At 48.8% G+C, this 24347-nt stretch overlaps 1 protein-coding gene across 2 annotated transcripts in view; it reads left to right on the top strand.

Moving 5' to 3' along the window:
• The first annotated feature begins 5344 nt into the window (after positions 1-5344).
• CHEK1 (checkpoint kinase 1) overlaps positions 5345-24347 on the top strand; it is a 30444-nt gene continuing 11441 nt past the window's right edge. The window contains exons 1-4 of one of the 2 annotated variants that reach the window (XM_073657348.1): positions 5345-5474; positions 8032-8104; positions 21027-21250; positions 21687-21751. In XM_073657348.1, coding sequence (XP_073513449.1) covers positions 8040-8104; positions 21027-21250; positions 21687-21751 — 354 coding nt within the window. In that variant the 5' untranslated portion in view covers positions 5345-5474; positions 8032-8039. Of the gene's footprint in view, positions 5578-8031; positions 8105-21026; positions 21251-21686; positions 21752-24347 lie in introns of both variants that reach the window. The other variant, XM_073657349.1, reaches the window with a different exon arrangement.

Genomic DNA, 24347 nt, shown 5'->3' with positions numbered 1-24347 from the left:
AAGCTGCACGGCATTTATGGCAAATCCACAAACGGACGAGCGTCCCCCCTCGAGGTGTCCAGTGTCTTCACGAATGGGTTTGGATATGCCATAAATGTCCTTACCATCTGCAGCCGCCCCCCCGGAGATGGACCCCAATACTTTACATGCACTGAGCCCATCTGTGGCGGCTGACAATTACCGTGCACTGCACCAGAACAAGCGGGGACTACTTTTAAGATTTCGGCTCTGAAGCCTGCAGGATGCAAGCATCCAAGCTGAACATAAAGGGGGTTGTCCACAACTTAAAACACTGGTGGTTTATCCTTAGTACGGGTCATCAATATCAGACCCCAGGACCTGCACCAATTAGCTGTTCGTGGCTCCAGCTGGATGTGTGCAGTGTAAAGAGCCAGCACAGTGCCATGCAATGAGTAGTGGCCATTCCTGGTACTGCAGCTATTGAAGTGAATGTGATCCGAGCTGCAGTACCGAGAATGGCCACTGCACAATGTATGGCACTGTGCTGATCTGGAAGATTTATTAGTCCCAGCTTGTTCTGGTGCAGTGCATTCTGGGAAGTAGCTTGGGGAGAGGAGTCCCGGATCCTCACAGATTTGATCGAAGTGTTGCACAGCCTCCTTTATGTAGAAGGGAGGGAAAGCGGCTTCACAGCAAACAACGAGCAATCCAGGTACATGGACACAGATGATAAAAAAACATACAGGCGCATCTCACTAAATTAGAATATCATCAAAAAGTTAATTTATTTCAGTTCTTCAATACAAAAAGTGAAACTCATATATTATAGAGTCATTACACGCAGAGGGATCTATTATATAGTCATTACACACAGAGGGATCTATTATATAGAGTAGTTACACGCAGAGGGATCTATTATATAGAGTCATTACACACAGAGGGATCTATTATATAGAGTCATTACACACAGAGGGATCTATTATATAGAGTCATTACACACAGAGGGATCTATTTCACGTGTTTATTTCTGTTTATGTTGATTATGGCTTACAGCCAATGAGAACACAAAAGTCATTATCTCAGTAAATTAGAATACTTTATAGCAACAGCGTGAAAAATGTTTTTAAAATCCGAAATGTCTGTTCAGTAAATGCCTCAATACTTGGTCGGCTCCTTGTGCATCAATGCGGCAATGTGGCATGGAGGGATCAGCCTGTGGCATGGAGGCGATCAGCCTGTGGCTGCTGAGGGGTTATGGAAGCCCAGGTGGCTTTGATAGCAGCCTTCAGCTCGTCTGCATTGTTGGGTCTGGGGTCTCATCTTCCTCTTGACAATACCCCATAGATTCTCTATAATAGATCCTCCTATGGGGTTAAGGTCAGGCGAGTTTGCTGACAATCAAGCACAGTGATACTGTTGTGTGTAAACCAGGTATTGGTACTTCTGGCCGTGTGGACAGGGGCCAAGTCCTGCTGGAGAATGACATTCCCATCTCCATAAAGCTTGTCGGCAGAGGGAAGCATGAAGGGCTGTAAAATGTCCTGGTAGACGGCGGCGCTGACTTTGGTCTTGATAAAACACAGTGGACCTCCACCAGCAGATGACATGGCCCCCAAACCATCACTGATTGTGGAGACTTCACACTAGACCTCCAGCAGCTTGGATTGTGGCCTCTCCACTCTTCCTCCAGACTCTGGGACCTTGATTTCCAAATGAAATGCAAAATTTACTTTCATCTGAAAACACCTTGGAGCACTGAGAACAGTCCAGGTCTTTTTCTCCTTGGCCCAGGTAAGACGCTTCTGGCGTTGTCTATTGGTCATGATTGGCTTGACACAAGGAATGTGACACTTGTAGCCCATGTCCTGGATACGTCTGTGTGTGGCGGCTCTTGAAGCAATGACTCCAGCAGCAGTCCACTCCTTGTGAATCTCCCCCAAATTTTTGAATGGCCTTTTCTTAACAATCCTTTCAAGGCTGCGGTTATCCCGGTTGCTTGTGCACCTTTTTCTACCACACTCTTTCCTTCCACTCAATGTTCCATTAATATGCTTGGATACAGCACTCTGGGAACAGCCAGCTTCTTCAGCAATGACCTTTTGTGGCTTACCCTCCTTAATGAGTGTGTCAATGACTGCCTTCTGGACATCTGTCAAGTCAACAGTCTTCCCCATGATTGTGGAGCCTACTGAAACAGACTAAGGGACATTTTTTAAACGCATCGGAAGCCTTTGCAGGTGTTTGTTAATTATTCTAATTTCCTGAGATAATGACTTTTGTGTTCTCATTGGCTGTAAGCCATAATCATCAACATTAACAGAAATAAACACTTTAAATAGATCCCTCTGTGTGTAATGACTCTATATAATAGATCACTCTGTGTGTAATGACTCTATATAATAGATCCCTCTGTGTGTAATGATTCTATATAATAGATCCCTCTGTGTGTAATGACTCTATATAATAGATCACTCTGTGTGTAATGACTATATAATAGATCTCTCTGTGTGTAATGACTCTATATAATAGATCCCTCTGTGTGTAATGACTCTATATAAATAGATCCCTCTGTGTGTAATGACTCTATATAATAGATCCCTCTGCGTGTAATGACTCTATATAATAGATCCCTCTGCGTGTAATGACTCTATATAATAGATCCCTCTGTGTGTAATGACTATATAATAGATTCCTCTGCGTGTAATGACTCTATATAATAGATCCCTCTGTGTGTAATGACTATATAATAGATTCCTCTGCGTGTAATGACTCTATATAATAGATCGCTGTGTGTAATGACTCTATATAATAGATCACTCTGTGTGTAATGGCTCTATATAATAGATCCCTCTGTGTAATGACTATATAATAGATCGCTCTGTGTGTAATGACTCTATATAATAGATCCCTCTGTGTGTAATGACTCTATATAATAGATCGCTCTGTGTGTAATGACTCTATATAATAGATCCCTCTGCGTGTAATGACTCTATATAATAGATCCCTCTGCGTGTAATGACTCTATATAATAGATCCCTCTGCGTGTAATGACTCTATATAATATAGGAGTTTCACTTTTTGTATTGAAGAAGTGAAATAAATTACATTTTTGAGGATATTCTAATTTAGCGAGATGCACCTGTATGTTGCACACTGCTGTACGTGCCCTTTAAATGTGGGGGCTTATATGAGATGGTCACAAGTTCTCTGACTGCGGGGCAGCCGCTTATTGGGCTGTAGATATACTTTGTTTTTCCAGTTTCTGTTTTATAAGACCAAGTTCAGACACAGCACAAAGATCACGGAGAGATAAGAAAAAAAAAAAAAGATCAAAGTGCCTTGTGGACATTTCGAGGCTCCGTCCGTCCTATGTAATCAAATTTTATTTTTCTCTGCATACAAATGTTTTGCATCTGTGGGTGCTATACCAACAATGCATCTCCACGGTACCAGACTACAACGTATCTTGTGTAGTCGGATCCCTGCAGTCATAGGTCAGTCTAATGTATGAGAGCTGGAGCAGCACAGCGCCGCACACTGTAGTGGCCGTCCTTTGTACTGCAGCTCAGGGGGAAGATAGGAGACCGTGGACAGATCAGAGACATTGTGGGATGACGTCACGCAGCGCGCTGTTACCACTGAGACGCGCGGTCTGCAATCGAGCTGCAGAGACTAAACGGTGAGACATTTATAATGGTTGTTGAAAAGTCTCATTTTAAGATTAGAGAGAATGAATTAAAAATGATAGAAAAGTCTTTTAAAGGGGCTTTCCCAATATCACAAGTGCTCCGATGGGGGAGAACTTACTGGTCGGTGGGGGACCTGGGACGCGGCTGTGTCTGGAATGCAGCAGATTTGCACAAGTGACCCTACCGCATCCCATTCACGGTCTATGGGACATCGGAAGAAAGAGCGTGGTGCTATAGGCTGCAGCCAATCGGACCCCCAGTGATCATCCCGTGTCCCATGAACGGGGGCTAATCTGCGGCTCCCCCATCTGCTGCAGTTTTCTGCTGTTTATCCCCCGCTGACGTGGTCTGTGGTCTCGGCCCCTGTGTCACATTACAAGAAGTTGTGTCCGGTCTGTAGTGCGGCTGAACTCAGCAGCAGGACGCCCACAAGTAACGCTAAACACTGCGGCCGCGGGGCGATGACTGTACGATGCAACCAAATCCGCTGGATCTAAATAAACCACCGGATCTACAGGGATTAACCCCTGTGCTGCCGCTGGGGCTAATTAAATTGTAAGATTCCTCAGGAACACTGCAAGCTGGTGTTTGACTAGGCTTCATGCGTGAGGCAAGTCACAACAGCCAGAGGGGGTGCATGGCGGCTCACAACTGCCAGAGGAGGTGCGCAGCGGGTCACAAGAGCCAGAGGGGGTGCACGGCGGGTCACAACAACCAGAGGAGGTGCGCGCGGCAGGTCACAACAGCCAGAGGGGGGCTCTCATGGCGGGTAACAACAGCCAGAGGGGGGCTCTTGTGGCGGGTCACAACAGCCAGAGGGGGGCTCTTGTGGCGGGTCACAACAGCCAGAGGGGGGCTCTCGTGGCGAGTCAGAACAACCAGAGGAGGTGCGCGCGGCGGGTCACAACAGCCAGAGGGGGGCTCTCGTAGCGAGTCAGAACAGCCAGAGGGGGGCTCTCGTGGCGAGTCAGAACAGCCAGAGGGGGGCTCTCGTGGCGGGTCACAACAGCCAGAAGGGGGGCTCTCGTGGCGAGTCAGAACAGCCAGAGGGGGGCTCTCGTGGCGAGTCAGAACAACCAGAGGAGGTGCGCGCGGCGGGTCACAACAGCCAGAGGGGGGCTCTCGTGGCGAGTCAGAACAGCCAGAGGGGGGCTCTCGTGGCGAGTCAGAACAGCCAGAGGGGGGCTCTCGTGGCGGGTCACAACAGCCAGAAGGGGGGCTCTCGTGGCGAGTCAGAACAGCCAGAGGGGGGCTCTCGTGGCGGGTCACAACAGCCAGAGGGGGGCTCTCGTGGCGAGTCAGAACAGCCATGAGACCCCCCCCCCCCTTTTTTAGTTCTCTTCAGCAATTTACATAGTTTTTGGTTCATTGCAAACAGCAGAAAGTTGTCACAACATGTAACTAATGAGCCAAACTTACAGTGTGAGCGTGTATACATGTGATTTTATCAGGAGACATATATAATGACGTCTATGCTCTCGGGATATAGTTTATAGCTATTACGTCAGCAGCCTCTCGTTACAGCCGTATATAGCAGCAGTGACGTCACTGATACAGGCCGGGCTCCTGTCACTACACCTTATCGCTGCGGCACCTCCTGTACCGCTCTTCCGGTTCGTTGTGTCATGACCCGTACACGGAGCACAGTTGTGCCGCTTCCGGTTACACTGAGCCGCGGGGCGCCGCAGACATCTTTCTATAGGGCACTGAGTGTCACGTGGTTCTTGCGTCATGACGCTGCTGTCGCGCGCTGTTGTGACGTAGGCTGTTGCCGGGTAGTTTGAAGCCTATTGGGCGGGAAAATCCTAGAGCAGCGAATGTGAGGTAAAAAGTGAGGAGACGGTGGAGACCGGGAGAGGAGAGGGGACCCGCTGTGAGACCGAGGGAGAGGGGACCGGGGGAGCCGAGGGTGTAGTCTGCGGAGTCGGTGAGGAGGAGGAGAGGGGCGCCTGACTTGTCTGTGAGGAGGAGGAGGAGAGGGGCACCGGGGTTGTTTGTGAGGAGGAGGAGGAGAGGGGCGCCTGACTTGTCTGTGAGGAGGAGGAGGAGAGGGGCGCCTGACTTGTCTGTGAGGAGGAGGAGGAGAGGGGCGCCTGACTTGTCTGTGAGGAGGAGGAGGAGAGGGGCGCCTGACTTGTCTGTGAGGAGGAGGAGAGGGGCGCCTGACTTGTCTGTGAGGAGGAGGAGAGGGGCGCCTGACTTGTCTGTGAGGAGGAGGAGAGGGGCGCCTGACTTGTCTGTGAGGAGGAGGAGGAGAGGGGCGCCTGACTTGTCTGTGAGGAGGAGGAGGAGAGGGGCGCCTGACTTGTCTGTGAGGAGGAGGAGGAGAGGGGCGCCTGACTTGTCTGTGAGGAGGAGGAGGAGAGGGGCGCCTGACTTGTCTGTGAGGAGGAGGAGGAGAGGGGCGCCTGACTTGTCTGTGAGGAGGAGGAGGAGAGGGGCGCCTGACTTGTCTGTGAGGAGGAGGAGGAGAGGGGCGCCTGACTTGTCTGTGAGGAGGAGGAGGAGAGGGGCGCCTGACTTGTCTGTGAGGAGGAGGAGGAGAGGGGCGCCTGACTTGTCTGTGAGGAGGAGGAGGAGAGGGGCGCCTGACTTGTCTGTGAGGAGGAGGAGGAGAGGGGCGCCTGACTTGTCTGTGAGGAGGAGGAGGAGAGGGGCGCCTGACTTGTCTGTGAGGAGGAGGAGGAGAGGGGCGCCTGACTTGTCTGTGAGGAGGAGGAGGAGAGGGGCGCCTGACTTGTCTGTGAGGAGGAGGAGGAGAGGGGCGCCTGACTTGTCTGTGAGGAGGAGGAGGAGAGGGGCGCCTGACTTGTCTGTGAGGAGGAGGAGGAGAGGGGCGCCTGACTTGTCTGTGAGGAGGAGGAGGAGAGGGGCGCCTGACTTGTCTGTGAGGAGGAGGAGGAGAGGGGCGCCTGACTTGTCTGTGAGGAGGAGGAGGAGAGGGGCGCCTGACTTGTCTGTGAGGAGGAGGAGGAGAGGGGCGCCTGACTTGTCTGTGAGGAGGAGGAGGAGAGGGGCGCCTGACTTGTCTGTGAGGAGGAGGAGGAGAGGGGCGCCTGACTTGTCTGTGAGGAGGAGGAGGAGAGGGGCGCCTGACTTGTCTGTGAGGAGGAGGAGGAGAGGGGCGCCTGACTTGTCTGTGAGGAGGAGGAGGAGAGGGGCGCCTGACTTGTCTGTGAGGAGGAGGAGGAGAGGGGCGCCTGACTTGTCTGTGAGGAGGAGGAGGAGAGGGGCGCCTGACTTGTCTGTGAGGAGGAGGAGGAGAGGGGCGCCTGACTTGTCTGTGAGGAGGAGGAGGAGAGGGGCGCCTGACTTGTCTGTGAGGAGGAGGAGGAGAGGGGCGCCTGACTTGTCTGTGAGGAGGAGGAGGAGAGGGGCGCCTGACTTGTCTGTGAGGAGGAGGAGGAGGAGAGGGGCGCCTGACTTGTCTGTGAGGAGGAGGAGGAGGAGAGGGGCGCCTGACTTGTCTGTGAGGAGGAGGAGGAGGAGAGGGGCGCCTGACTTGTCTGTGAGGAGGAGGAGGAGGAGAGGGGCGCCTGACTTGTCTGTGAGGAGGAGGAGAGGGGCGCCTGACTTGTCTGTGAGGAGGAGGAGAGGGGCGCCTGACTTGTCTGTGAGGAGGAGGAGAGGGGCGCCTGACTTGTCTGTGAGGAGGAGGAGAGGGGCGCCTGACTTGTCTGTGAGGAGGAGGAGAGGGGCGCCTGACTTGTCTGTGAGGAGGAGGAGAGGGGCGCCTGACTTGTCTGTGAGGAGGAGGAGAGGGGCGCCTGACTTGTCTGTGAGGAGGAGGAGAGGGGCGCCTGACTTGTCTGTGAGGAGGAGGAGAGGGGCGCCTGACTTGTCTGTGAGGAGGAGGAGAGGGGCGCCTGACTTGTCTGTGAGGAGGAGGAGGAGGAGAGGGGCGCCTGACTTGTCTGTGAGGAGGAGGAGAGGGGCGCCTGACTTGTCTGTGAGGAGGAGGAGGAGGAGAGGGGCGCCTGACTTGTCTGTGAGGAGGAGGAGGAGGAGAGGGGCGCCTGACTTGTCTGTGAGGAGGAGGAGAGGGGCGCCTGACTTGTCTGTGAGGAGGAGGAGAGGGGCGCCTGACTTGTCTGTGAGGAGGAGGAGAGGGGCGCCTGACTTGTCTGTGAGGAGGAGGAGAGGGGCGCCTGACTTGTCTGTGAGGAGGAGGAGAGGGGCGCCTGACTTGTCTGTGAGGAGGAGGAGGAGGAGAGGGGCGCCTGACTTGTCTGTGAGGAGGAGGAGGAGGAGAGGGGCGCCTGACTTGTCGACCGTGTGACCTAAGGTCACTTTGATAATTTGACACCCTTCCGCTGTGTTTCTGCTGTCAGTAGCTTCATGGACTTTTCCTTGTGCTAATTTGCATGTTCCCGTCTCGCAGCGATTATCATGGCCGTGCCGTTTGTTGAAGACTGGGACTTGGTGCAAACTCTGGGAGAAGGAGCGTACGGAGAGTAAGTGCTGGTGCTGCCCTCACTGGGCTGAAGTCGTCTCTGCCTCCTGCGCCGGTCATGTAACGTGATCAGCGGAGGAGACGCTGCGGAGCATCCAAAGGATGAAGTCCACATGTATAACATAGTGCTGTGTATGTACTGCACCTGCAGAATAGTGAGTTCAGCTCTGGAGTATAATACAGGATGTAACTCAGGATCAGTAATGTAATGTATGTACACAGTGACTGCACCAACAGAATAGTGAGTGCAGCTCTGGAGTATAATACAGGATGTAACTCAGGATCAGTAATGTATGTACACAGTGACTGCACCAGAATAGTGAGTGCAGCTCTGGAGTATAATACAGGATGTAACTCAGGATCAGTAATGTAATTCTGTACACGGTGACTGCACCAGCAGAATAGTGCGTGCAGCTCTGGGATATAAAACAGGATGTAAGAAAATATAGAAGTATTATGATTTTTCCCCTCACCCATGACAGCACACCTTGAGAGAGGGATCCGCCCCATCAAGGACAGGAAACCGTTTGAAATAAAAGGGCGGTACCTCTCCCTCGCTTCAGTTGGTTTCCTGTCCTTGATGGGAACCTGTCTGAAAAAGAAGAAAAACTTACCTGGGTCTGTTCCGTTGTGGAAGAACGGGCATTGGCCTGTGCACCGGGTTCTAGCCTCCAGAAGCGCCGTCCACAGCTCCCCTTGGGTCCTGCGTCCAAGCTGGCGCACGCTTTGAGGCAGGCTTTGGCTTCCCGTAGACCGCTGCGCCGCCCTCCCCCTGCCGCTTCTGTCGGCCGCGTTCCGGAGCTGCAACTTCCGGGTATGACGCGCCTGACGTTGCGGCGCGGGGCACGCTGGGAGAGGCGTGCCGGGTGACGTCAGGGGGCGGAGCCCGATCAAAGATGGCGGCGCCCTATAAAGCGCTCCCATGCCGGTTTTTCTGTTTGGAGCCTTGGCCTGGGAAGGGGGGGCCTTGAACCGGAGGAGGTTCTGGATGGCCCTATATTATGGAGAGGGGTTATCCTGGGAGTGTGGATCACGCTTCTGCAAGATGGCTGACCAGGATAGTCAAGAGCAGCAGCTACCCCCCCCCCCCCCACCTCAGCAACGGAAGAGGCAGACAGACTCCTCTCACACAGACAGCCGCTCGAGCAATCGCAGTGGCAGCCGCAGGAGCAAGGTATCAAACACCTCTGGACCATCCAGAAAGGATTCATCGCGTGTTCCTCTACAGCCTCCGAATCCGATTCCCGTTTGTGACTTCAGGGGTGAGTGATCTTCGTGAATGTCACCTTTTACTAATGTGAAGTCTCTTATGTGCTTCCTTCTGTAGGAGCCTAAGAAGAGTAGCGCCAAGCAAAAACACAGGATTTGTGCCCTATGCCAAACTTCCCTTCCCATAGATTGGCAAAAACCGCTTTGCCCGAACTGCATTAATAGAACCATAGCAGAAAATTCTCTGAATTTTGCATCCAATCTGAAATCCATGGTCCATGCAGAGGTTCAGGGGTCCCTGAAGGGGTTGTTTTGAGGGAAGAAAAGATCCCATGAAGATGTCTCCTCCAACTCTTGATTCCTCCCAGTCCGAGGATCTATGGCTGAGTGATTCATCATCCTCTTCCTCATCGGATAACGGTAGACCCTGCTTCCCCATCGAGGGTACGGACAAACTGGTCAGAGCAGTCAGATCATCCATGGGTCTGGGGGAGGAAAAAGCATCCAAATCCCGGGAAGACTTTGTTTGCGGGCCTTGGAGAAAAACAGTAAAATTCAGGTCCTCATTGACCGAGAGTGGAAGAAACGAGGGCCTTACCCTCCTTCTCTAAAAGAAGGTACCCCTTTGAGGAAAAGGACTCTGAGCCTTGGGATAAAATCCCCAAAGTTGACGGGACTGTAGCCAGGTCATCCAAAAAATCCTCCCTTGGAGGATTCAGGCATCCTAAGGCTGAGTTCACACGATGCGTATTTCATGCGTTTCCGCGGCATTTTTGCAGTTGCGGAAACGCATGGTAGAAGGGAAGCAATGTTCCCCAATTGAAATCCGCATGTGCTGTGCCCATGATGCGGATTTTTCCGCAGCGTAAACGCTGCGCTCAAAAATCCGCAGCATGTCATTTAATTTTTCGGAAACGCGGCGTTTTCGCCGCCATTGACTTGCATTAGAACGCGCCAATTCCACAAGACTGCATCTGTACTTGCGTAATTGGTGCGTTCTAATGTGCGGATGGTACCCGGGTGTGGAGGAGAGGAGAGTCTCATCCACACCCAGGTACCATTAAAAAAGCTGTAAAAACAAGAATAAAATAAAAAATATATATATACTTACCATCTGTCGGCCCGCGCAGCGCTCCTGCTTGCTTCCCGGCACTTGCAGTGAGTTGTAGGACCTGCGGTGACGTCAGAGTCATGTGACGGGTCACGTGACGCTGACGTCGGCAGGTCTTTCAATTCAAAGTTGCCGGGAGAACGGAGTGAGCAGGACAGCACGGGCCATCGGAGGTAAGTATATACACTCTCTCGGGTCACACTATATAAATCCATGCTGTTTGCATGGATTTATATAGTGTGGCCTAGTTGTCAAGCACTTTCCAGGTGATGCTAAAATCGCCTGGAAAGCGCTTGTCAATCTGCATGCGGAAACGCATGTGAATCTGCATGTGGATCCGCATGTATTCTGCAGGAAAAACGCATGCACAATCTGCATGCGTTTTTTCTGCCAGGGAGATGCAGAAATGATGCAGAAATTTTCTGCTTCATTTCTGCATCGTGTGCACATAGCCTAAAGGATGCCCTTGATAAAAAGGCTGACTCCTTTCTACGTCACACTTGGGAAGCTGCAGCAGGAGGCCTGAAGCCTGCGGTAGCTGGCACGTGTGGCAAGGTCTCTCATGGTGTGGCTCCAATAATTGGAAGACCAACTTAGGGATAAAAAGATCCCTAGGGATAGAATCCTTTCAAATCTGCCCCTAATGCAGGCAGCATCGGCCTTCCTGGCAGACTCTTCAGCGGACTCGGTTAGACTCTTGGCTAGATCAGCAAATCTATCTAATGCTGCCAGACGGGCCTTGTGGCTCAAGGGTTGTCCAGGTGACCTACAATCCAAACATAATTTATGTTCCCTCCCGTGTGACGGCAGACTCCTGTTTGGCCAGAAGCTAGATGACCTTTTAGAAAAAGCTGACGATAGGAACAAAGGGTTCCCAGGATTTTCAGGGGACTCAAAAAGGTTTCGTTTTCGGAGGAGAAAATTTAATCGGGGTCGCACTCCGGGAGACAAGAGAAGATAGGAGTCCAAATCCAAGAAAGAGTCAGGCTATATGTTTGGAGGACCGTCCTCCAATATAAAAAAGTCTTCCCAATGACGCCAGGCCGGAGGTAGTGGGCAGGCTTTCCCACTTTATTCCAACTTGGGAAGCCATTACATCAACCCCCCTGGATTCTGAATATTGTGAGTGGTGGCCTGAAGATATGGTTCAGCCAGATTCCTTGCCGGACCTTTGATTACCAAAACCAGGGGGGGAGTCCTGAGGAGATAATTTGCATATTCCCACTGCATTTTGGGGTAAGTGAAGAGTCTCCGCGAGCTCAAAGAACACTGGATTTTGTCTGTTGGAGCTGAAAAGAGGACATCGGTAAACCAGGGGAGGAGTCCTGAGGAGATAATTTGCATATTCCCACTGCATTTTGGGGTAAGTGAAGAGTCTCCGCGAGCTCAAAGAACACTGGATTTTGGCTGTTGGAGCTGAAAAGAGGACATCGGTAAACCGCGCGCCGATAGGCGCGCGCATTTTGGAGCTTTTTTTTTAAGCTTTTTTCACTGTTTTCAGAACATTAACAATAAGAACATGGAAGAGTCCAGGAGCCATTTGGTGAGCTGCATATCCTGCTACATGTTCACAGACTTGCCAGTGGAAAAGCCAAACTTCACATGCCAGAAATGCAAGCTTGTGTCCCTGTTGGAGGAAAAGTTGCGAAATCTAGAAGAGAGGTTAACTACCTTGAAAATCATTAAGGAAGGTGAAGAGTTCTTAGACAGAGCAGAATTATCTCTTCATGATTCAGAAAGAGAAGAAATTCGAACTGCACCTGACGAAACAGAGGAATGGAAGCATGTGACCCACAGAAGCAGGAGGATCGAGAGGCAGTCAGCACCCATACTGCTCAGGAACCAGTACCAGGCTCTCACGCAGGAGAACCATGAAGAAATACAGCAAAATAAGACTTTGCCAGCAATGAATAACCTTGTAAGCCCTCAGAATCCTCCTGGATGGAGAAAGAAGAATGTTGTGAAGAAAAAACGGAGAGTGGTGGTCATGGGGGATTCCCTGTTAAGAGGAACAGAGGCCGCTATCTGCAGACCAGACATAACCTCAAGAGAAATGTGCTGTCTTCCAGGAGCAAAAATTAAAGATGTGTCTGACAGGATATCAAGACTCTTCAGACCTACAGATCACTACCCATTCCTGCTAATACATGTGGGGACAAATGACACCGCAAGAAAGGACCTGGAAACCATCTGCAGTGACTTTGAAGACTTAGGCAAGAAAGTGAAAGAATTGGGAGCGCAGGTGGTCTTCTCATCCATCCTCCCAGTGGATGGCCATGGAACAATGAGGTGGAATAAGATTCTACAGGTGAACAACTGGCTACGTCGATGGTGCCGTCAACAAGGATTTGGATTTCTGGATCACGGAATGAATTACCTATACGATGGACTACTTGCTAGAGATGGGGTGCACCTTACGAAGACTGGAAAACATGTATTTGGAAGTCGCCTTGCTACACTCATCAGAAGAGCTTTAAACTAGAACAATGTGGGAAGGGAAGCAAAAGGCCAGAAAAAGCAATACAGCTGACAAATACTATTGAGATCTCTGCTACTGGAAGTGGAAAGGAAGAACAAAGACAAAACAATTTAATAAAAATATGGGAGGAAGAGAAACCAATCACAAACTAAAATGTTTTTATACAAATGCACAAAGCATGGGCAACAAACAAGGAGAATTGGAACTACTAATGCAGGAAAAGGAATATGATGTCATTGGAATCACTGAAACTTGGTGGGACGATACACATGATTGGAATAAAAGGCTAAAAGGATACAACTTATTTGCAAGAAACAGACTTGATAAACGAGGAGGAGGTGTTGCATTGTATGTTAGAAAAGCGTATATCTGCACAGACATTGAAGCTTCAGAGACTGGGAGTTCTGTGGAAACTGTTTGGGTAAGAATACAAGGAGAGAACAACGGAAAGGACACCATTGTAGGCATTTACTACAGGCCACCTGGGCAATCTGAAGATATGGATGAACTCTCTATGTATCAAATGACCAAGTTCTCCAAAAAATACGACGTAGTGGTCATGGGAGATTTCAACTATCCAGACATTTGTTGGCAATCTCTCTCAAGTAAACTAACAGGTCAAGCAAATTCTTATCCTCTCTTGCTGACAACTTTATCTTCCAAAAGGTAGGGGAGAAAACAAGGGGATCTGCTACTTTGGATCTAATCCTTATAAACAGGGAGGAAATGGTTGAGGAGGTAAAGGTGGCTGGGACCCTAGGAGGCAGCGATCATGCTATTATAGAATTTTGGATAACTAGAGGAGGAAGACATGTGAAGACTCAAACTTCAAGGTTAGATTTTAGAAAGGCAGATTTTAAGAGACTCAGAAAGAGAATAGGAGGGATCCAATGGCTGGATGTCCTTAAGGACAAAAATGTCCAGGAAGGATGGGAAATTTTTAAAAATGAGATTCTCAAAGCACAATCGTTAACAATCCCGAAAAGTAGGAAGAATGGGAAGCATTTAAGGAAACCAGGATGGATGAACACAGAACTTAAACACATGCTAAAAAGAAAGAAAGAAATGTTTATTAAATGGAAAGAGGGAGGCATATCTAAAGAAGATTATAATGCAGTCTGCAGATCATGCAGGGCACGTATCAGGTTAGCTAAAGCTGACAATGAATTAAGGCTTGCAAGAGATGTCAAAAGCAATAAAAAAGGATTTTGGGGGTATGTCAAAAGTAAAAGAAAAGTCAAAGATGCTATAGGATTTTTACAGGATGAAAATGGAGAAATGGTAAGAGAGGATGTTGAGAAGGCCGAACTTTTTAATTCCTATTTTGCATCTGTTTTCTCTCAGAAAGAAAATGTAACATCAACTGATCTTCACTGTCCTTTTAAAGGAATAGAGGAATCCAAGTTATCTGTAAACAGAAAGATTGTGAGGGAATATTTAGCTAACATAAATGAGTTCAAGTCTCCAGGTCCAGATGAATTACACCCCAGAGTACTGAAGGAGATCGTAGAAGAAATTTTAGAACCACTCTCCATAATCTTTGAAAATTCTTGGAGAACAGGAGAAGTCCCAGAAGACTGGAGAAGAGCAAATGTTGTTCCTATCTTCAAAAAGGGGAAGAAGGTGGACCCAGGGAACTATAGGCCGGTGAGTCTGACTTCTATACCAGGAAAGATCTTTGAACAAATTATTAAACAACATGTATGTAAGTACATGGATAAGAATGAAGTGATTAACCAGAGTCAGCATGGGTTTGTAACTAACAAGTCATGTCAGACTAACTTAATTTCCTTCTATGACAGAATCACTGACTGGGTGGATCAGGGAAATGCTGTAGATATAGTATATCTTGACTTCAGCAAAGCATTTGACAAAGTATCTCACACCATCCTTATTGAAAAAATGACCAAGTATGCAATGGACCAGGCAACTGTTAGGTGGATTCATAACTGGCTTAGTGATCGGACTCAAAGGGTGGTTGTAAATGGCTTCACATCCAGCTGGATGAATGTCTCAAGTGGGGTACCACAGGGCTCCGTCCTGGGACCTGTATTGTTCAACATCTTTATCAATGATTTAGATGAAGGAATTGAGGGTAAACTGATTAAATTTGCTGATGACACAAAGCTAGGAGGGATAGCTAATACTAGAGAAGAGAGAGAGAGAGGATTCAAAAAGACCTAAATAAACTGGAGCAGTGGGCAGCAACCAACAGAATGGTTTTTAACAGGGAAAAATGCAAAGTACTACATCTGGGCAATAAAAATGAAAAAAGCATATACAGAATGGGAGGAATAGAGCTAAGCAACAGTACATGTGAAAAAGACTTAGGTATACTAATAGATCATAGACTGAACATGAGTCAACAGTGTGATGCAGCAGCAAAAAAGGCAAATACAATTCTGGGATGTATTAACAGAAGCATACAGTCTAGATCACGTGAAGTCATTATCGGTCTTTACTCCTCTTTGGTCAGACCTCATCTGGAATACTGTGTACAGTTTTGGGCACCACATTTTAAAAAAGACATAGACAAACTGGAGCAAGTTCAGAGAAGAGCGACCAGAATGGTGACTGGTCTGCAAACCATGTCCTATGAGGAACGGTTGCAGGATTTGGGAATGTTTAGCTTGCAAAAAAGAAGACTGAGAGGAGACTTAATAGCTGTCTACAAATATGTCAAGGGCTGTCACATTGTAGAAGGATCATCTTTATTCTCATTTACACAAGGAAAGACTAGAAGCAATGGGATGAAGCTAAATGGGAGGAGACACAGATTAGATTTTAGAAAAAACTTTTTGACAGTTAGGGTGATTAATGAGTGGAACAGGCTGCCACGAGAGGTGGTGAGTTCCCCTTCAATGGACGTCTTCAAACAGAGGCTGGACAGACATCTGTCTGAGATGATCTAGTGAATCCTGCTTTGAGCAGGGGGTTGGACCAGATGACCCAGGAGGTCCCTTCCAACTCTACCATTCTATGATTCTACCCTCAAGAGGAAGGTCCAGGAAGAACAGATAGCCCTGGAGTCAGAAATATTAGGGCTAGTAGAAAAATGGGTCCTTCTCGAAGTTCCGGTACCACAAAGGAGGAAGGGATTCTATTACTCTCTGTTCATAATAATAATAATAATTAATAATAAAAAAACAATGGGTCCTTAAGGACCATCATCAACCTCAGGAGTCTAATCCAGTTGATAGAGAACCAGACTTTCAAGATAGTCAGTGAGCTCGGCAGTGAAGCTCTTGCACCACAATTGCTTTATGGCAGTAATAGACTTGAAGGACGCATATTATCACGTCCCAATTCATCCAGACTACCAGAAATATCTGAAAGTAGCCCTGTTCATTCAGAAAGTGCTGAGGCATTTTCAGTTTGCTGCCCTACCCTTCGTCCTCTCCATAGCACCGAGAATATTCACAAAATTAATAGTGGAAGTAACAGCCTTTCTGCGAATCAAAAACGTAGTGATCGTTCCCTATTTGGACGACTTTTTGGTAATGGGGGAATCAGAAGTCCACTGCTCCAGTCAACTTCTAGAAGTCATGGCGGTGTTGCAACAGCTAGGATGGTTGGTAAATATCCAAAAGTCAAAATTAACCCCCTCAAGGACTTAAATCTTCCTAGGTCTAATCCTGGATTCTCGTCTCCAAGCCTGCTTCCTCCCAGAAGACAAGGTCCGCAAAATAATCAATTTAGTCTTGAAAGCCATGCTGTCTCCAGTGATGTCCCTAAGAGAGGCAATGTCCCTCCTGGGCTCTATGACGGCCTGTCTCCCAGCAGTCAGGTGGGCTCAAGGGCATATGAGACTTCTTCAGTGGGAGCTCCTGTCAGCGCAGAGGTCCTTCAACGGGCTTTTAGAAAGGAAGTTCTCTCTCTCCCTAGAAGCTGTAGATTCCCTTTCATAGTGGACAGACAGGAAAAATTTGACCTCAGGCGTGCAGTGGTCCATTCCAGTAGATTGGGTGATTACAACCGATGCGTGCGGCTCCAGATGGGGGGGGGTCATCTAGCAGAGCTCTCAGTACAGGGTCACTGGCCATACCACGAGATGGGGTCATCCTGAAACTTAAAAGAACTTTGGGCAGTGGAGAAATCCCTGATAGGCTTCCTTCCTCACATTCAGGGTCACCATGTCCAGGTCAGGTCCGACAACCGGACAACAGTAGCCTATGTAAATCACCACGGGGGAACAAGGTCACGCTCCCTGATGGCTGTGGCAGACAGAATCCTACATCTGGCAGAGCAACACCTCCCATCCCTCAGTGCCCTTTACATAAGGGGGGTGGGATACGTAAGGGCAGATTTTCTCAGCCGCCACACCCTAAAACAGGGGGAGTGGAGCTTGAACCCGGGGTCTTCCAACAGATTGTCTAGTTATGGGGACAACCAGACATGTTCGCCACAAGAGCAAACAGGAAGGTAGACAGATTCTGTTCCTTAAACCCAGCAGAAAATCTCCATGCTGTAGATGCCCTCCAGATTCCTTGGAAGTTCAGGAAGGCCTATGCCTTTCCCCCTTAGTAATGGTTCCAGCAGTGATGAGGAAGATTCGGGAGGATGGCGCAAGGGTAATTCTTATAGCCGCTTTTTGGCCCAAGAGACCCTGGTTCTCCCTGCTTCGACTAATGTCTGTTTCAGATCCCTGGGTTCTACCAGAGAGGCCGGACCTTCTCATTCAGGGACCAGTATTTCACTCCCAAGCCAGAGGATTCCATCTTGCGGCGTGGAATTTCAGAGGTCCAATAACGACTAAAATTTATAACCGAGTCTGGGGGGAGAGGAGACTCTCCTCCGGACCCGGGTACCATAGTACCTGTTAAATAAAGAATAAAATAAAAAATATACATTATACTTATCTTCTGATGGCCCCAGGTGTCCTTAGCGATGCTTCTTGGCTTGCCGGCAGCTCACGATGGTCTAAAAAGGGCCTGCCATGACGTCATTTAGTCATGTGACGGGTCACACGACCGCTGACGTCAGCAGGTCCTTTAGTCTACCGCGAGCTGCCGGCAAGTCAGGACGCATCCGATAAAGACACCGGCGTCCATCAGAAGGTAAGTATAATTTTTTATTTTTTACTATTCTTTCGGTCACACTATATAAATCCATGCCGTTTGCATGGATTTATATAGTGTGACCAAGTTGTCAAGCACTTTCCAAGTGATGCTAAAATTGCTTGGAAAGCGCTTGACAACCCGCATGCGGAAATGCAAGTGAAGGACGCTTCACTTCCACATGTCCCTGGCAGGAAAAACGCATGTACAATCCGCATGTACAATCCACATGCATTTTTTCTGCCAGGGAGATGCAGAAACGCTCAGGAAAAAATCCGGAGCATTTCTGCATCGTGGGCACATAGCCTTAAGGTTCAGGTGTCTGCCTTGGGGGCGCTCTATAATTGTAACTTGGTTGGGAACAGGTGGGTCTCTAGATTTATCAAGTCCTGTGCCATAGCCAGACCGGTTCGGTGCCTTAGAGTTCCTTCCTGGGACCTAAATTTGGTCTTGAACGCACTTACCAGTGACCTGTTCGAGCCCCTACAGGACGTCTCTCCAAAGATCCTCACCTTTTAAGACCATCCTTTTAGTGGCCTTAACATCAGCCCGTAGGGTGGGTGACCTGCAGGCCCTTTCGGTTGATCCTCCGTACACGCAAATTTATGATGATAGGGTCACCTTGCGACCAGATCCAGCATATCTTCCCAAAGTGTTATCTAGATTCCACTGTGACCAGGAGATTCTACTTCCCTCGTTTTGCAGCAATCCAAAAAACCCAGGGGAAGTTAGATTCCATAGCCTAGATGTTAGAAGATCCCTACTACAGTACATTAACATGACTAGTGTATGGAGGAAGGACCATTCCTTGTTCCCAGCCTTTCAGGGGAGTAGGAAAGGTCACGGGGTGTCCAATGGGTACCATTTCTAGGTGCCTCAGGGAGGCCATTTGTTTAGCATATACGTCCACAGGAGTTCCGGACCCGGATAATGTCAAGGCTCATTCCACTACAGCCGTAGCAACCTCCGGGGCGGAGAGGGCCGACGTCTCAATCATTCGGATATGTAAAACTGCTACTTGGTCTACACCATCCACCTTCTATAAACACTATCGGTTGGATCTGTCCTCCTCTGACCTTACTTTTGGGAGAAGGGTACTTCAGGCGGTGGTCCCTCCCTAGGGTGCTCATAATTCTCCAAAATTCTCTCAAGGTGTGCTGTCATGGGTGAGGGGAAAACACCAAGGTTACTTACCGGTAGCAGTTTTTTCCTGAACCCATGACAGCACCCGTAGTTCCCCCTTCCCCCATGTTTTTTTGTTTCTCACACCCTGTTGTGCACTGTTTGGGGTGTTATATATATTGTAGGTGTTGGTTATGTGTCTAACCTTTTTGGGAGGTCCTCTCAATGCTCTGTAAACAACTGGAGCAAAGGAGAGGTACCGCCCTTTTATTTTAGATGGTTTCCTGTCCTTGATGGGGCGGATCCCTCTCTCAAGGTGTGCTGTCATGGGTTCAGGAAAAACCGGCTACCGGTAAGTAACCTTGGTGTTTTCTTTACATCCTGTTAGGCGGTGTGCCCACTATGCGTTTTTTAAGCGTTTGCGCAGCGACAATACCGTTGCAGAAACGCTTATAAAACGCTTGTTAGAAGGTCTGCCATGTACCCCAATGATGATCCGCATGTGCTGTGCACATGCTGCGGAAATTTCCGCTGCGTATTATTGCAGGAAAATCCGCAACACTACCAATTATTTTGCGTAAGCGTGGCGTTTTCGCGGCCATTGACTTGCATTGAATCGCTTAATATCTGCATGACTACATGTGCACATGCTTATCTTAAGCGATTCAATGTGCGGATGATACCCGGGTCTGGAAAAGAGGAGACTCCTCATCCAAACCCGGGAACCATAGTACCTGTAAAAAAAAGAATTAAAATAAAAAGTATATAATATACTTACCTTCTGATGGCCCCCGGTCTCCATAGCGATGCATCCTGGCTCCCCGGCAGCTCGCGATGGTCTAAAAGGACCTGCCGTGACGTCCTTTAGTAACACTAAAGGACCTGCTGATGTCAGCGGTAGCGTGACCTGTCACATGACTAAATGACGTCATGGAAGGTCCTTTTACACAACCGCGAGACACCAGGAAGACCGAACACATCAGATAAGGAGACCAGGGGCCATCGGAAGGTGAGTATGTGTGGTTTTTTTTTTTACCGTTTTTATTCTTTTTTTAAACTAACTTTGTCACACTGTATAAAATCCATGCCGGTTGGATGGATTTATATAGTGTGACCAAGTTGTCAAGCACTTTCCAAGTGATGCTAAAATCGCTTGACAACCCGCATGCAAAAACGCTTCACTTACGCTTGTCCCTGGCAGAAAAAACGCATGTACAATCCGCATGCTTTTTTTTCTGCGAGGGAGATGCAGAAATGCTCAGGAAAAATCCGGAGCATTTCTGCATCGTGGGCACTTAGCCTTATACTCCAGAGCTGCACTCACTATTCTGCTGGTGCAGTCACTGTGTACATACATTACTGATCCTGTACTGATCCTGAGTTACATCCTGTATTATACTCCAGAGCTGCACTCACTATTCTGCTGGTGCAGTCACTGTGTACATATATTACATTACTGATCCTGAGTTACCTCCTGTATTATACTCCAGAGCTGCACTCACTATTCTGCTGGTGCAGTCACTGTGTACATACATTACATTACATTACTGATCCTGAGCTACATCCTGTATTATACTCCAGAGCTGCACTCACTATTCTGCTGGTGCAGTCACTGTGTACATACATTACATTACTGATCCTGAGTTACATCCTGTATTATACTCCAGAGCTGCACTCACTATTCTGCTGGTGCAGTCACTGTGTACATACATTACATTACTGATCCTGAGTTACATCCTGTATTATACTCCAGAGCTGCACTCACTATTCTGCTGGTGGAATTGCTGTGCACATGCATTACATTACTGATCCTGAGTTACATCCTGTATTATACCCCAGAGCTGCACTCACTATTCTGCTGGTGGAATTGCTGTGCACATGCACATTTCTTTTCTCCTGTGTAATTGCCCGCTACACATTAATGTTTCTTTTCGCTCCCTGTCAGGGTACAACTGGCCGTGAATCGCAAGACGGAGGAGGCGGTGGCGGTGAAGATTGTAGATATGAAACGCGCTGCCGACTGCCCAGAAAACATTAAGAAAGAGATCTGCATAAATAAGATGCTAAACCATCCGAATATTGTCAAGTTCTATGGACAGCGCAAGGAGGGCAGCATTCACTATCTGTTCCTGGAGTATTGCCGAGGCGGCGAGCTCTTTGATAGGATTGGTGAGTGGCTGTATATCTCGTACCTCACCGTGGTGGGGGGGGGGGGGGTTTATGCTTTGTGGTGGTAGTTTTATTGTGGTGTTCTGGCCCTGCGTCACACTGTACACTGTGTTGGAGATTCTCGTTGTGTAATACATGGCCTTTAATATGGACAAGAAGTTTTTCTTCTGTCTTCCTAGACAGTCACAGTATATATGTATCTGTCATCATTATCTGGAGCCGGTCTGAGTGGTGGGATTTTGCCGCAGTGCCGCCCTATAACATGGGATCGCTGCATTCTCTAGTTATTGTCTTTTTGTATTTGCAGCTGAGTCTGGAATCGCAGTGATCAGATCCCCATTGTTTCCATCGCTTCTTATCAGAAATCCGTCATTTTTTTCCAACCTTTGTCTCTTGTGATGTACACCGTACCGATGTTTCATCTTGTCTCTTCTAGAGCCGGACGTGGGGATGCCTGAGCAGGAGGCACAGAAATTCTTCCATCAGCTCATCGCAGGCGTGGTGAGGAATAGATGTCTTCCTGTTTATTAAGTTTTATTTCTCCTTCCCCCACCCCCATGATGGCACCACGGAGAGAGGGGATCTGCCCTTCAAGGACAGGAAACCTTGATAAAAGGGCGGTACCTCTCTCCTGCATCAGTTGATTTCCTTTCCTTGACAGGATCCTACAGCTCCTATAGGAGGCATACCTGCGGGGTGCCAGAAGATGGACGTCGTGGGATGCCAGGCCCGACCAGTCCGATTCAGGCAGCGGGGGTTCCCTGCCTCTGCTGGTGCGGTGCCCTGAAGTGCCACCGCTGGGGTCAGAGGCCTTTAGGGTGTGTGTGGGGGGGGGTCCAGATGAAGAGGACAGTGCCTGTCGGGGCCTGCCAAGGCTTGCTGCGCTGGACCCCCCCCCTCCCTGGTTGCGGCAGGTGGGATCGCGGTGCTGTCCGGCGATGATCTAAAAGACTTCCGGGTCTGCCACGCAAGCACGCAGGGCACCTCCTGATGACGCGGCGCTGCAATGCATGACTTGGAAACCCGCGGGGGAGGAGGGGTGCACCAGACACTGCAGGCACTATAGGAGGGACTCCCAGTGCCTTAAAAGACCGCTGGGGGCGCCAGTAAATGCTTCTCTGACGCTCTGGCACTCTGGGGAAATGAGTGACCAGGAGCTACTTGAGGGGCAAGAGACGGGACACCAGGATCGTAACAGTGGAAGCAGGCGCTCTGGCAGATTGGCACAGCTCAGCAAAGACTCCACTTCAGCTCTTCCACGAGGACCCCGTCTAAGACGATTGCTCCGCCTCCTGAACCGGTACCCTCTCTTCCGTCTGGTTGGTAAGTGATCTTTGTGAAAGTCCACTTTGTAACTAGGTAACTAGGCCACCCCCCCCCCTCCCTCTCTCTTTCTCTTTTATTCTCTTTCTCTTTTTTATTCTCTTTTTTATTCTTTCTCTTTTTTCTTTTTCTTTTTTATTCTCTTTCTCTTTTTTTCTTTTTCTTTTTTATTCTCTTTTTTCTTTTTCTTTTTTATTCTCTTATTAGGGAAGAAAGAGTACAGGAAAAACAAAGAATAGGACCTGTGCACTATTCACGGAAGTCTTACCCGCTACTTGGGATAAAAGACTCTGCAGCTCCTTTATTGAGCAGACTATATGCGAGGAATCTCCGAAATTTGCCTCAGAACTTAGATACCTGATAAAGTCGCAGGTTGAAGATACTATTAAGTTCCTTCGGGGAAGGGGGAAGGGGGGAGGGGTAAAAAACTTAAAAAGATTTAAATCATATCCCCCGAGTCCGGTTCTAGCAGTTCTGAGAACGGCGGAGATTTGGACACGTCCGTTTCTTCATCATCCTCTTCCTCGTCTACAGATAGGGGAGGACGGAGCTGTTTCCCTATCGAGGAAACAGCCTCATTAAGGCCGGCAGGTCCACCATGGGGTTAGCAGATCCCCGGCCCAAGAGATCAAAAAACAACTAAGAGCAAAAAAAAGAGGATATCTTTTCCACTTGATGAGCAAGTTCACACTTTAATTAAAAAAGAGTGGAAAAGACCGGAGAGGAAGGGCCTTCTTTCCCCAAAAAGGAAGTACCCGTTCGATGACCCTGCGTGTTCCTTTTGGGAGACTGCCAAAACTGGACGTCGCGATTGCCAAAGCCTCAAAGAAGTTCTCCCTCCCATTTGAGGACATGGGCGTCTTAAAAGACCCCATGGATAAAAAAGCAGACACCTTCCTAAAGGGTTCCTGGGAAGCAGCTGGGGGGTGGGGGGTTGCGCTGTTAAAGGCTGCAGTAGCTGCAACATGTACGGCCAGGTCATTAATGGTCTGGTTAGACCTGCTTGAAACGCAACTGCGACAGAAAATGTCTAGAGACACAATACTAGAAACCATCCCGGTAATGAAAGGAGCAGCGGCCTTCTTAGCTGACGCCTCGGCAGACTCCGTCAGATTAGAAGCTAGGGCGACAGGGCTCGCTAACGCGGACAGACGAGCCCTCTGGCTTAAATGTTGGCCCGGGGATCTACAAACAAAATCGAGATTGTGTTCTGTCCCCTGTGAGGGTGAATTTCTATTTGGGCCCACCCTTGATGACCTCTTAGAGAAAGCGGGGGACAATAAAAAGCGGTTCCCTATCCTGTCTAACACTGCTTACAGGAAGCCTTTTAGGAGCAAAAGGTTTATTCGCCGAAAGCCCCCTAAAGAGCAGGATAAGTGGGAGGACAGGAGAAGGAAAACCAAAGGGTTCCTATTCAGCAAACCCCCGAATGATAGCTGAAAGCCCTCCCAATGAGGATTTGCCCCGGGTGGGGGGGAGGCTATCAGATTTTCTCCCAGCCTGGGAAACAATATCCAACAGCTCATGGATTCTGAGCCTAATACAATCAGGCCTGAAATTCCAGTTCCTCTCATTTCCACAGCCAAACTTTGTTTTAACCCCCAAAACGTCCTCAAACGAGGAGCAGATGGCCTTAGAGCAAGAAATCCGGGAACTGGTAGGGAAAGCTTTCCTTCAGGAGATCCCGAAGGGGGAGGAAGGCGAAGGCTTCTACTCTCTGCTATTCCTAAGAAATAAAAACAGATGGGACTTACAGGACGATTATAAATTTAAA

The sequence above is a fragment of the Phyllobates terribilis genome, unplaced genomic scaffold (assembly GCF_046119375.1).
Source record: "Phyllobates terribilis strain yellow unplaced genomic scaffold, ASM4611937v1 Scaffold_12__6_contigs__length_324123572, whole genome shotgun sequence".
Classification (NCBI taxonomy): domain Eukaryota; kingdom Metazoa; phylum Chordata; class Amphibia; order Anura; family Dendrobatidae; genus Phyllobates; species Phyllobates terribilis.
This window is presented reverse-complemented; position numbering and strand designations above follow the sequence as displayed.